Here is a 13,714-nt window from a genome sequence, read left to right on the forward strand (position 1 = left end):
ATGCACACAATAAAAATATAGGTGTATTTATTTAAAATAAGAATTTCAACCTTCCCTTGTGTTTGCTTCTAAAAGCAAGGTTTCAAGAAGTGGCAACTCCAAAGACTGCCCACCGTTCATTCACAGTACAGGTACTCTCCGTCCTCCCAGAGGGCTGCTGACCCTGTCTGCAGGGAATATGTGACTAGAATTGCTACCAGCCTCTTTTAAAGAGTCACTGCTGGGCCTCAGGTCTGAGCACACAGAGCAGGAGCCCAGAGTGCTGATGTTGCTGATTCCTGCAGGGCTCTAGCAGTACGCCTTGATGTCACTTATGCAGTGTGTGAAGCAATGTGGGCTCCTGGCTCTGTGTGGCTTCTTCGTGTCCTGAAGGGGGTTTAGAAACAGTGACCCTGAGCCTAAGAACATTTTCTATATAAGCTATGTAGGTATTTTTGTTTATTGCATTGATTACTTATAAATATGGCATATTATCAAGACCTGAAGACTCTAGAGTAGCATGTACTATAGAAACATAAGAAGTATAAGATTCTACTGCATATATATATATATATATATATGCATTTGAGTTTATGTACATACTCAATAGTGTGATATGTATATATATGCAAATACACATGTTTATATAAAATTACATATAGTTAGTGTCTGTGTGTATATAAGTGAATGTTTGTATATGTTATATGTACATTTAAAAGTATCTATGTGAATATGGAAGTATGTTTATATGCATATGAATTATATATTTGATGTCTGTATATGTATAAATATTACTATATAGAAAGCTTAATAGTGTATATGTGTAATTATAGATGTGAATGTATATATATAATAAGTAGTGTGTATATGTGCATATACACATATGAAGTATATACATGTGTATATGAATATGTATACTCAGTAGTTTATGTGTATATAAATATATGCATGTATAGAGAGAAACAATGGTAATTGTATGTTTACATACCTATACTAGATATACTAAATGATATATACATATGTGTATATGTAAGCATATATAGACAGAGGTGTGTACAAGTTTACACTTTTCGGGAATGCATATCCTCAACAATGTGTGCATTTGGCTTCAGATCAGTGGGTATGGCCTGCTCTGTGTGATTGGTACCCAGTTTGTTCTGTAAACTGAATACCTTCATGCTAAGTAGACCTGCCTTTCCTGGCAGATATTGACTAGAGAAAAGGTAACATGAGAGTGTGTTTTTCGAGTATGTCATTTACAGCAAGTGTTTCAACCTGTGGAGAATCACAGAAGGGCCAGCTTCTGTGTCTAGACCCTGTATCTACTTAGGACATGATCTTGTCAAAAGTTTTTGGGTAACCTACTGTTACAAACACTGGGCCCTCTTATCCTCATGTGAAATGCATTCATTTATACTTGAAGATTTCCTTTGTTTAAGACTTTTTGCATACATGTGTTTGGTGCTATGGTTTTGAATAAGATGAAGAAAGAGCGAAGTGCAAACAAAGAATTTCTTTCTGTGATTGGACCTACAGAAGAAGCTTCACCGTGGGGCAGAGCCAGGCTTTCTAATTGAGTTGGCTGATGCTCTTTGCTTTGTGCCCATGTGCTCTTAATTGACTATATTGTTTTAGATTTATGCATTAAAAATACGGTTTCTACTTCGAAAGCATCACTTTGTCACTTTGTAGCTATGTAGCTTTTAAGCCAAAGCCAGAAGCTTATTTTTCTTCTGAGATAAAGTCACATCTATGGATTTTTCAACTAATTACGTGTCTGCCAATAAATACTTAGAGGATACACTTTATTTCAATTTATTATTTGTGTTTCCATAGTGTGACCCGCACTATCTGTGGGTCTGAAATGGTCTAATGATGTTCACTGTTACTTTTTCATGGCTGTCTTTCTCTTTCTCTCTCCTTTCTCTCTTTTTAACAGCTTCAGTCAGTCCGGTCAAGCATGGCAACGACTTGAACTCGGCAAACTTCCAAGATACAGAGGACATTCTTGACAGATGTGTCTTGGAAGAGTCGGAGAGTGCAGGTGGAAACCATTTAAACATAGTCAAGTATAAAATGATAAATTTGACACAGCTTTGGGGTCCTTGGTAGGGTGTGGGGGAGGACACTGGAAAGCTGCTGGCTCTTAGCAGCTGCTCTCTCAAATTAACACCCCCCCCCCAGGAGGTCACAGTGTGGGGCTGTTATCTTTTCCTCTTTCATCAAGAATTCAGTTGGACAAAGTACAAAGACGTTATGACGGAGAAGGGAAGCTGACACCATTAGTTCATTATCAATTCTAAGCCAAACTACTTAATCCACACAGAAGCTGGAAAGTAGAGAAATGTTGACATTTCAAATATTCCAAATAATGAGATCTAACAAGAGAAAGGCAGAAATGCAGAGATGAGGAGCAGAGAGGAACAAATCTCGGCCACTAGAATCTCTTTACCTTTCCCTGTCCAAACAGAACTCTGACTGGGAGAAAGGGCTTTAGCAAAACAGGGCTGGATATGATCAAACAATGCGAGGACAATCGGAACCTTTAATCAGGAAGGAAGATTTACTCTGTGTCCAAGTTGCTTGTGTCTCTTTGTGGAAAGGAAAGATAGGAAAATGTACCAAGAAAAGATAACCAGAACAATTTAACAGAGATTTTTGATTCTGTTTTGGTTTGAAGCATGCTCAATTTTAATGATTAGTTAATTACAAAGGGGAAAAAAAAGGAATTGTTACTAAAAACTGAATGACATTGTTGGGTTACAAAAGCTATGAGATGCTAGTATGTACCCTATTAGTATGATTGAAAGAGTCAGCTATTTCTCCCGGCTGGACATTTCTTTCCTGTTTTGCGTAGCTACGGTGTCCCTCCACCCTCTGACATCTTTGTGCGCTGATCTTTGCATCATATTTCTGATTCACCCTCTCTGTAGGCTGTCAGCTTAGTTAAGAGATTTCCAAATTGTGTCGCCTTCCCTGACAGGGGGGCAGCTGCAAACAGTCCCCTGATCCTTCCCGGAGGAGAGATACTGAGATTTAATTTTCAGTGAAAGGTGTAGCCTGCAATCTATGTCAGGTCCCCTAAGTCATCTTGGAACCCCAATAGACCCAGTGGTGATGGCAAGTGTCTTTCGCCCCCTCCACTGCACGAAGATCCCTCAAAATTTGAGCTGCAGCTGCATGCCTGATCCCAACAATGCCTTTCTCTTCTGCATCTTAGGGCACAGAGATACAGCGTCTTTTTATGACAGAAATTGTTAAAGAACAAATTAGCCCCGTTCCCTGACATAACACTCCAAAGAAAATGTCAGTTCGTTTCACCTTAAAAAGGAGGGGTGATGGCAATGTTAACTGTCTATACTAAAAATTATTCTTAGATTACTTCTAGTCAGTGCTGAAACTGTCTAATTCTGGCTAGGATTTTAAAGTTCTCGATGAGCTGTTTTACATCACGCATTTTGTCGGAAAGTTAAATCTTTAGAGAGTTCAGTGTTTACTTAAGCACTCGTTGTTTTTAACATGATGCATCAACATGATGCCATTTCAAATGTCAAAGCAGTTCCGCCATGCCTTAATACAAGTGGATTGAGAGTAAAATTCAGATATGGCTTTTACCATCTGACAGTTATGAACAAAAGAACATGTTAAAAAAAAGCATGAGTAATTAGAAAATACAGGAGCTGGGGAAGAGTCTGAAAAAAATGAGTACTGGTCCATACATCGGGCATCATTAAACTGGTAATAAAGAATGAATTGCTCTGGCTTTTTCCTCTGTCCATCCTTGCATTTTAAGACATCTTACCCTTATAGGCCTAGAAACCTCTGGAGGGTTGGCTACTGGTCTCACTGCCTTCCACTGAGAATTTGTGGCTTGGTTGTCATGGAGACATCGTATTTCTCCAAGAATTGCTCATATTGATCCGTAGCCAGGCGTAAATGGCCAAGCGAGTGTGAGGAAGAAAGGGGGCTGGGCAGTCCTGTAAAATGACCAGGGCTTGTGGGTCGGAAAGCAGCTCATAGCAAACACTTAGGGGAAAAGAAAGAAGCTCTTTCATTTTGGTTCGGGATTTCTTTCTGCACTTTGGACCGTTGTCTTCTTTTGGGATAAACTGAAAGGAACTTGTTAGTTGCGTGTCATGTCAGATCTTGGGTGCCTGGTCCTGACCCAGCTGTCAGCCTCCCAGCTCTGTGCAGTTCAGGGACACACAACAAAGAGGTAGTGACATGAATTATTTATTACTCTTCGTGTGGATAACATTCTGGGATAAGAAATTAAGACACTTCTGACAGAGGTGCTTGTTTGCCGAGAAAGATTTTGATGAGACATTAGATTTTCTCAGAGTAGAAGCATCTGATAGACAAAACACCTTAGAAACGAACAAGGAAAGAGAGTAAGCTTTGTGTTTCTTATAGGAATTTGGTGGTACAGAGGGACTGTTTGGAGCTGTGAAATTATGACAATCTATTCTTCAGATAAACTTCAGAGTCTAAAGTCATACCAAGTATAGGGGCCCTACAATGATGAACAACTTCCTGGTGATATGCACACCTCTATGTACTGTATGAGGGTGGCATTTACCTAAGAGAAATTGACCATCTTTATTACATAAGAAACCAAAATTAGGAGCTTTGAAGTGGTAATACTTGAGATCCTAAATAAGGGAAGTTCGTCAGTAGCTAAGCTTACAATGAAGTTGTGTGAGAAGGAGTGAGCTTAAGTCTGGAGCCATCATTCTTCCTGTTTTTATTCCCCTGGAATGTCATCCCTCCATCTGAAATTCCCTTTAACATCTTCACGGATGTGCAAAATCACCCGGTTACAAAGCCGAGCGTGCTCAGCCTTCTAACTGTAATGGATATTGACCTTACGTAGTTTAATGTAATGCTAACTGACTAATATATTTATTACCTCATTTTAAATGAATAGACTAAATGTTTAAAGAGTATTTAGAAAAGAAAAACAGAAATGATTTCCCTATACCAAGAGTATCATTTCCTCTATTGTTCAATCCAAGTCCTGTCTTTATTTTTAAATCTTTTCAAACTAAAACCTTATTCTAGCTTTTACAGCTATATAACACTGATTCCAGCCCTCATTCATAGGCAGAAAGTCAGAAGCACAAGGTAGCATGGAGAACCTGAAATATATTTTTGAATAGACCTAAAGTTACTATCTAAAAGTTACTAGTTTAAAATGCCATTAGTAAGTGAAATTTTTTAAATTTTGCATAAAATGACACAGTTGACTTCCCAAGTGGAGTTCAGAGACAGTAGGTTTATTTTAGCTCTGACATTACTCTCCAACCCTGAGCTGGCCAGAGAGAACTGTTTATAAATGGGCCACTCTGCATATGGGTCACAGCTCAGAGGCCTTGCAGAGCGTGCTCACCTGTTCTCTTGAGGGCTGTACCTTGCCCATCTTTCCATTCTGATCTTTATTGGTTCAAGCCTTATACCCAGGTGAGTGCCTGGAGTCCATTAAGGTTGGCAAAGCACCTGTCTACCAGAGCATTCTTGCTATTTCGACCTTGCTGGTGAACCTAGAGGTCTGGTCTGATGGGGAAAATAACCCTCGGACATGTCTTTTCTTTGAAATAATTCATCAGTGGTGAGTTTTGGCTCACAGGTGAATTCCACATCTGAGCTTGTATCTCCGACCCTATGAAGTCCACCTACTCCTTCTCTGGAATTTATTGTTCATGAAACCTATAGGGATAACATTGATGTCTGGTAATAGAAGCTCTGAGACAGCATCCCAAGCTTGCAGCTCCCTTTCTGAAATTCTAGGACCATTAGACTTTCTTTCCCCCCGCTCTTTAAGGCCTGGCTGCTTCTGAATTTGAAAGCTTTCACAGAAAGGATTTCGAGTTCATCTAGTTACTGTCTAGATAAACCTCAGTGCTATAGACTGTTTTAGAAAGGGCCCCTTTCTCTTCATTTCATACTCATGATGAAAAAAATTATAGGGCAAAATATTTGCAATTTTTATGCTAGTGTTAGTAAGATACCTTGGCTTAGAAAATTAACAGTTTAATCTTCTAATGTTCTAGGAGCAACACACTTAAAAATAACTTCAGGGACTGGCTGGATGGCTCAGTCAGTAAGTGCTTTCCATGCAAGCACAAGAACTTGAGTTTGATCTTTAGCATCTATGTGAAAACAACAAACAAACAAACAAAACAAACAACAAAAATGCCCAGTATATTTCTGGTGAGGGAGAGATGGGGAATCCCTAGACCATGCTGCCCTGCCAGTCTTAACTGAATCAGAGAGCTCCAGGTTCAGTGAGAGGCCCTGTCTTAGAATGATAAAGAAAGATAGCCAGCATTAACCTCTGGCCCCCACACACATAAATGGGCACACACACATTTACATACAGGTAGTGTCAGTGGAAAACGGTAGACAAGAAAGAGTTTGGAAGTACAAAAAAAAAAAATAAAATGTCTTCATTAAGTTTTCACATCAGTTTCAAAGTAGTTTATAATCAGTGTGTGTTCTGCCATTAATAGAACATTTTAGTGCTTTCTATGTAGCACGTTGGGCTGTGGATCTATATACATCACTGTCAATCAATATTACATTTGCATGAATCTGATGAGCAAAACTAGAATTCTTACAGAAATGATACATTGTAAAAAGCCAAGGTGGGATTCTTTTTTTCTTTTACTATTCTGTCTCATGAATCACCAGCAAACACCAGGAATCAGAAAGTAGGACAGCTTCGGGCGGGACACTAGTATTGGAGGGGCCTGATGATGATGCATGAGGCAGAAAATGTGGACAGTGTGAGCTGAGCATCAATCATGGCCATCTAACCCAGGCTTACGGCTGGGGCTGAAACCTGTTCTAGGAAAAGGAAGGACAATGTCAGTAATAAAGTAATAACTTCTTGCTGGTTTTGTTTAGCAATACCAATGTTTTAATTAATTTACCCAAAGAGAAAATATAAACAGCATAATAAATTTTAAAGCAACATAACTGTAGGGCTGACTCACAGGAACACACACACACACACCAATATATAGTGCAATATTCATTAAAATGAAGAGCCTACTTTTCTTAAAATTTTGCCAGAAGGAATGAGAGCTACTACTTTCAGGTTATATTGATAATACAAAAAAAAAATAGTTAATGAAAACACAAGGCTCCACCTTTTGAATAGTCAAATTAATTTATATTTATTATACATTCATTTTGTTAACCTATGCAGATAACTACCAAAATGCTTGAGACATGCATATTTTGATTCTGCAAATTAACTCATACTTCAGCAAATATTTATAAAGCCTGACACTGAAACCGTGTTTGTAGATTGCTCTAAGAACAATTACGCTGCCTAAAATATGGGAGAATTTGCCTATTTCAAGCCAAATTCATCATTTTGGAAGATTTTGTTGTTGGGACAATTAAAAGCTATTGGTAATAATATACAAGGTTAAAATGTATATACCTGCTTAATAAGACAGGGATATTGGTTATCATATAATGCATTTTACCTCAGGGTGAAAGAAGCGCAGAAATCACAGGCAATATTCTCCTTCCTCCTTTTGCCCCTTCCCTCCCTCTCCTCCTTCTTTATTTTCTTCTTGTTTCTATATCACACCAAGTAACCCAGATACCTGCTTTCTTTCTAGGTCAGCCAAGGCATCGTCCTTGGATATCGAAGGTGTGCTCCTGCAGGATGTGCTAGATAGATGGAGTCCCGAAAAAGAAATTCAATCTGAACTAACAGTGGAGCACAAGCATGCTATCTCGTTACCATCAAATAAAAAGCAACATTGTCATTGGTCTGTAGCAGATTCGCTAATATGTCAGCCAAAGTCTATTAAAAATGTTACCACTGATTGAGGATATCCAAATCCTAATTCAAGGCAATGATTGTCTAAGCCAGTCTCCTTCCTCCTCCTTATTTTTCTGTCAATATTTGCAACAAAGAACGTCAGCCCAGAGGCATAGATTTAACACCATTTCAGATGTTCATCTTCTCAGCTCCTCAGTTGCAAGAGCCAAAGGAATTCACAAGACTCTCCATTCGCGGTTGCTTCAAGGTATTTAACCCAAAACATTACCAACTTTGCCATGTTGAGTTAGGACATACTTGTTTTAGTGGGTGCTTCAATTCAGACCAGGCCCTGCACATCTCATCCTTAAACATGAAATGTCTTTTAGTCACTCTTTGACACACAGTATCCAGCCTTGTGAGGTCCAATCAGCACGGAGCTCTAATGACACAATGGCGAATGTCTTTAATTAAATCTTATTAGCCTCATAGACCTGGGGGAGGGGGATCCTACTTACAACACAGCAGGGCTCATTCTTTGTTTTATAAACATCTGCAGTTCTTTTCCCAGAAAGAAGCTGGGCTAGCAGGAATTCCACAACTAAAATATGCAAAGCAGTATCAACAGAAATGGAAAGTGCTCACCTGTTAAAGGAATCTGAATTTTGTGCTGTGATTTTTATTGAATGCTTAACTTATAAAAAAATCACAAAAGATTATTGAAGTATATTTAAATGAATAGAAATATGCCCTAATTCATAGAAAGATAGAATTAAAGATATATGATATATACATATGTGTATATATGCATACATGTATATACACATGTGTGTACGTGTGCAGTTCATATAATTTTATACAATTTTAATTCTACTTTTCTGAGCATCAGCCTTAGATCCTTGTTGAGATGCAGATGTCGAGGGGAAGGAGAGATTCAAAAGGAGAGATGTCTTTGAGCTGACTTGCCCTGCAACCTTTGGGACTTACAATTAATTATTGAGCTGGATGAATATACCTAATATGAATATCAAAAACCTGTAATGCCTTCAAAGTAGATGGAAATATATCTTTCATGTTTCCTAAGCCAGGATGTCTCTGCATGAAGCCAATTTTGACTTGTACTTAAACTGCACTATGTTGTCAACAGTAACACTCATGGAAACCATTAGCTCCTGAACATTTTACCTGTTTGGATCTTGCTCTGAGTCATCTGAAGCAAGTTACCAACAAGTCAGGCGGGGGGGGGGGGGTAGATTCTGGATTTCAGGGCCATCACAAGCATTGCGGGTGGTGAAATATGAAACAAGTGTATGTCTTCTAACAGGGGAAATTTTAATAGTTAAACCCCAAGTCCATATTAAAAGTCTGGTATGTTTGTTAAAGGTGAGTTGTATTATTTTCATTGATATGTCCTATTATTCCATTTGCAGAAAAGAATAACAGTGTATTTAAATCATCGCTGAGCATTTTTTTCAGATCTAACGAAAGCATTAATAAATCCTTGGCAAATATTTCATGGTGTCAGTAGTGCTGGGAAATCAGACACAGTGGAACCTTGACTTAACTCACTAGAGTTTTACGATTCTGGAGCACCATAAGTTTGACTTACTACAAATTCATACTAAATGACTTCATCAGAACTGTGTTTATCAATTTCTAAAAGCCAACACTACTTCAACAACAACAACAACAAAACGCTTTTAAATGCTAAAAAAAAAAAAAAAAGAGTGGTGGTGGAACTGAATATGCCTCTCATCTGGTCCTGCTTAAGATCCATCTCTGTGTCTGTTAGAAAATGCTCCCTCTATGAGCGCTGTCTTATGATCTCATTTTCAGTGATTTCTATTCTAGGAAAACTTTAAATAGCAAGTTGCCACATGACTAGTTATGCCTGTCCACTTGGTACCACAGTGCTCAAGTTAAAACTGGATGTCTGTCTCAGGTCTGTCCCTTGGTGAACACTGGAGGGAGTACATGCAGTTGTTTGTACTTAGAGTCCTCCTGTTATTGTAATGAGCTGTTGAATTAAAAATACCCTTGCCTTTCTTCTTGGCAATCATCTGGTAATATTTATGCCTGTGTACACCTACATATAGAACTCTCATTCAGGGAAATGCCATATCTTCAGACATGTGTGCCAGTACCCTCCCTGCACCATGTGGAGTTGTTCCCAGAGTGGTGCTCTGCCAGTGGTACAGAGGATGGAGTCTAGAAAGTGCTTGGTGCTGAGAAAGAGGCTCGCCCAGTGTGTCCTGGCAGTGTGGGCTTCTTCGAGCCTCATTTCCTTGGCCTGTTGACAAGCTTCCTGGCAGTGTTCATCCAAAGGGAGCTTCATATTATGTCTTGTAGATGGCAATGCAAGCCCTGGAAAACACCCAATAAAAATCAAACATGTGATATTATAAACACACAGTCAGGCAGCCTCAAGTCTCCCCTGGCCCCATGATGCTTTACAAACTAATTCAAGACTTCCTGGAACTTGTTAGTATCAGGAAATGACAAGAAAAGATTGTAGTAGGTAGGTTGTCCTCAGGGCCTGGCATCTGGGGTCATGTTTATCTCCTTTGTGTGTCCAATTTCCTGCAATTTTAAAATCCATTTGGAGTTATTCAAATCAACATTTTTAGAAACTATAGTGTTTTTCCTTTATCGTGATAATCTAGTTTTCAGAAAATTAATGTATATGTTGTGTATTTAAACTGGGGTGTCAGTATAGTTTGATTTCAATTGATCTCAGTCTTCATTCCACAGAATGGTGTCTTGTAATTTTAAATTTTAATTTCATACAGTTTATTTGATCAGTTATTTTAAGGCATTGTCAGACTCGTTTGTCCTTCACAAAATGTGTCTTCAATATGCTCAAAGTTGCTGTTAACCACATAGTCTCTCCTATGTAAGCATCTGTACAGTGCTTAGCATTCGTTCAAGATTTTCTAAATTAGCAGTAATCAAATTTAAACTCATTAAAATGTCTTGCATGTTGTCTTCCACACATAGTTAAATGCCATCTCTCCCACATGCAGTGGCTCTTGACTGAGTCACTTTCGTCAACACAAATCCTGCAGACAGCATGTGGAGTAAAAGCATAAGTGAAAGTGACCAGTCTCCAAAGGGAGCCTGCTGCTGGAGACCTCCTTCTGGCTTAGATCCCTTGGAGACTGGCTGGTGTTATGTCAGCTCCTGACTAGAGCAGCGACCAGGTTGAGCTTGCCCTGCCATAGCTCTCTTACCCTCTTTACGCTACTTCTAACTTCCCCAGACCTCATCTTGAAACTTAAGATATCAGATTTTTTTTTTCAGTTCTTTGGATCTGATAAATATTGCACTAAAAATATTTGTCTGGATTAGATTTTTTTTTAACCATTCCTGATCCACAGACCTGCTCGTTTAGTTTTTAATAAATACACTGTTGCTCACCACCACACCCCAGTTGATCTGGATATAAGTGGGCTGTGATGGTTGCATCATTTCTACCATGATAATTATGATACAAGAAAGAAAGGGAGAAGGAAAGAAAGAAAGAAAGAAAGAAAGAAAGAAAGAAAGAAAGAAAGAAAGAGAGAGAAGAAGCAGGCATGTGAATACCATGTGAAACTGCTACTCATAGACCACCTGAACATGTTTACATTGTTTTGTGTGTGTGTGTGTGTGTGTGTGTGAGAGAGAGAGAGAGAGAGAGAGAGAGAGAGAGAGAGAGAGAGAGAGAGAGAGAGACAGAGACACAGAGACACAGAGACACAGAGACAGAGAAGAAGATTCCTGGCGTCTTGGGTTCTCCCTTTGGACACGTTCTCTAAATACCCTCACCTTATTGCTGCAACCCATTTTCTGCCATCCATGAGAAAGATCCTTTTTGTCTTCAGTAGCCTGATCCTTAGAAAGAAAGGTGGTCGGAACTTTTATTGAAGGATACCAGATCTTTAACAACAATGACAAACGGTTTCTATTTAGTACACACCCAGCCTAAACCTGCAAAGTGCAAATGCCAGCAACATGCCAATATTCATGACATTATGTAAAAGCAATAATTAGTTGGCACATGCCTCCTAAAACCAGCATTTACTCACTTAGCAATCATTTTAATTGCTATTATCTGCAAAGTCATCAAGTGCCTTTTAGATCCTGACAGTGCACATTCTAGGAGAAGGTGTTTTCATGAATCCTTCTGAGAGAGAGAGAGAGAGAGAGAGAGAGAGAGAGAGAGAGAGAGAGAGAGAGAGAGAGAGGAGAGAGAATGAATCTATGTTACGCTCTTGACACACCACAAACTTCCTGTAGTTTTTTAGAAGATTCCCTGTTAATGCTGTAGTGTAGGGTCAACTGCATTGCCGATCAAAACGAGCCTTTTTCATCTATCATTAGAACCATGCTATTTTTGCTTTCTCCAGTTGTATCCTGTGATGTTTCAGCTTCCATTCCATTGTTCTGAAGTTGGGCAATGGGGGTCATGGATACAGAGAACTCAGGTCAAAATCATTTGTTTTCTACCCAAAGGAGGAACCCTGGGGATGAAGTTGCCCCATGGGGCTGTTTTTATGATAAAGGCAATTCCCTGAGATCAACCCCTAATTCAAAATAATCAGAGGGTTCCCTTCTCCCCAGTCTAAGCAAAGAATTTACTTCAACTTCTTATTTGAGAATTCAAAATAATGGGGTAGAAATAAATACTCCTTTGTTTGGGATAGTGGAGAGATAAGTGTTAAGGTCTGCAGGGTACGTTCTCCAAACAGCGAGGTCACAGGTACCCTCTGAGAAGAGTTGGTTTGTTCGTAGTCTTCCTGCCATGTAGAGGGCAGCAACACCCAAGGTTAGAAAATATCAGTCTCATTCCCTGGCTCTGGTCCAAAACGTATTCTAACGGAATAAAAGAAATCCTTGTAGAAGAGAAAGGTTTAAAGCACAAAGACAAATTCCTCTCCGTCCTCCCCTATCTCTAAAGTACTATTTTAAGGTTATGCTTAAACCCGTTCCCATAACTTAGAGGCATCTGTCACTTCCCTCAATACGGAAGTCATATTCTGTTCCTGTTCAGACCCATAGAATTTGTTTCTGCTTCTATGTTCACTAGAGTCTGACTTCTTTCCCTTCTCCTGGCTGGAGACTTTCTCTGAAGTGAAAGGAAGGAAACTGCTTTCATCCCTGACTACCTACGCTTCTGGGGAAATAGAGCAAGGCCATCTATGTGCACATCTGGGGGCAGGGCCGGGGGAGAACTGGAGGACTGTCTTGAGTAAATGTGGATAGGCAACTTCATTTCTCCTGATCTTAATGAGAAGTGACGGCACACGTCTGTCAAATGAAGGCCACCTCCACGCCCAGAAGCCCAAGACACCTGAAAGGGAGGCCAGAGACCTCACAGCCGTAGCCACATGGGCAAGGAGAGGGTGTGCTCTTCCTGGGTAATTATGGGTCACATCCCTGAGGAAGTTGTTTATACAAATGTCCATAAGGATTTGGGACTGGTGTGCACACCATTGTGTAAATAAGGTTTTCATTTCCTTGTACTAAAAAACTGGAGAAAAGTAAGCTGTTCTTCGGTTCCTCATACTTTGGTACAACTCATACATCTTATAGAAAACAGTTTATGTAAAGGCAGCTTCAGGACATTCTCCTCACATAGACTCAGTATGTCCACAATATCAAGAAAATGCTTACAGTTCCAGGCACATGGGAACCGACTCCCAAGGCAAGAAAGAAGCCAAGGGACTGTGCATCGCCCCTTGGTTTCCTTTCTCCCTTCTTTTGCTCTGTCAACCAGTGAATCTCAACCTTCCCGGTACTGCGAAACTTTAATACAGTTCCTCATCTTGTGGTATCACCCACAACCATGAAGTTATATTCATTGCTACTTCATAATTATAATTTTCTACTGTTATGAATCATAATGCAAATATCCATGTTTTTTGAAGGTCTTGGGTGACTCAAATGAAAGCGTCTCTTGACCCTAAGGGAGTC

General features: G+C 39.5%; 1 protein-coding gene across 1 annotated transcript in view; it reads left to right on the forward strand.

Annotated features, from left to right (window-relative positions):
• Positions 1 to 9,270, forward strand: part of Wdr72 (WD repeat domain 72) — a 166,970-nt gene extending 157,700 nt beyond the window's left edge. The window contains exons 19-20 of the mRNA XM_076937869.1: positions 1,919 to 2,023; positions 7,614 to 9,270. Of these exons, the coding sequence (XP_076793984.1) occupies positions 1,919 to 2,023; positions 7,614 to 7,669 (161 nt within the window). The 3' untranslated portion in view covers positions 7,670 to 9,270. The remainder of the gene's footprint in view (positions 1 to 1,918; positions 2,024 to 7,613) is intronic.
• The last annotated feature ends 4,444 nt before the right edge of the window (positions 9,271 to 13,714 follow it).

Source organism: Arvicanthis niloticus, chromosome 7, assembly GCF_011762505.2.
Source record: "Arvicanthis niloticus isolate mArvNil1 chromosome 7, mArvNil1.pat.X, whole genome shotgun sequence".
Lineage (NCBI taxonomy): Eukaryota > Metazoa > Chordata > Mammalia > Rodentia > Muridae > Arvicanthis > Arvicanthis niloticus.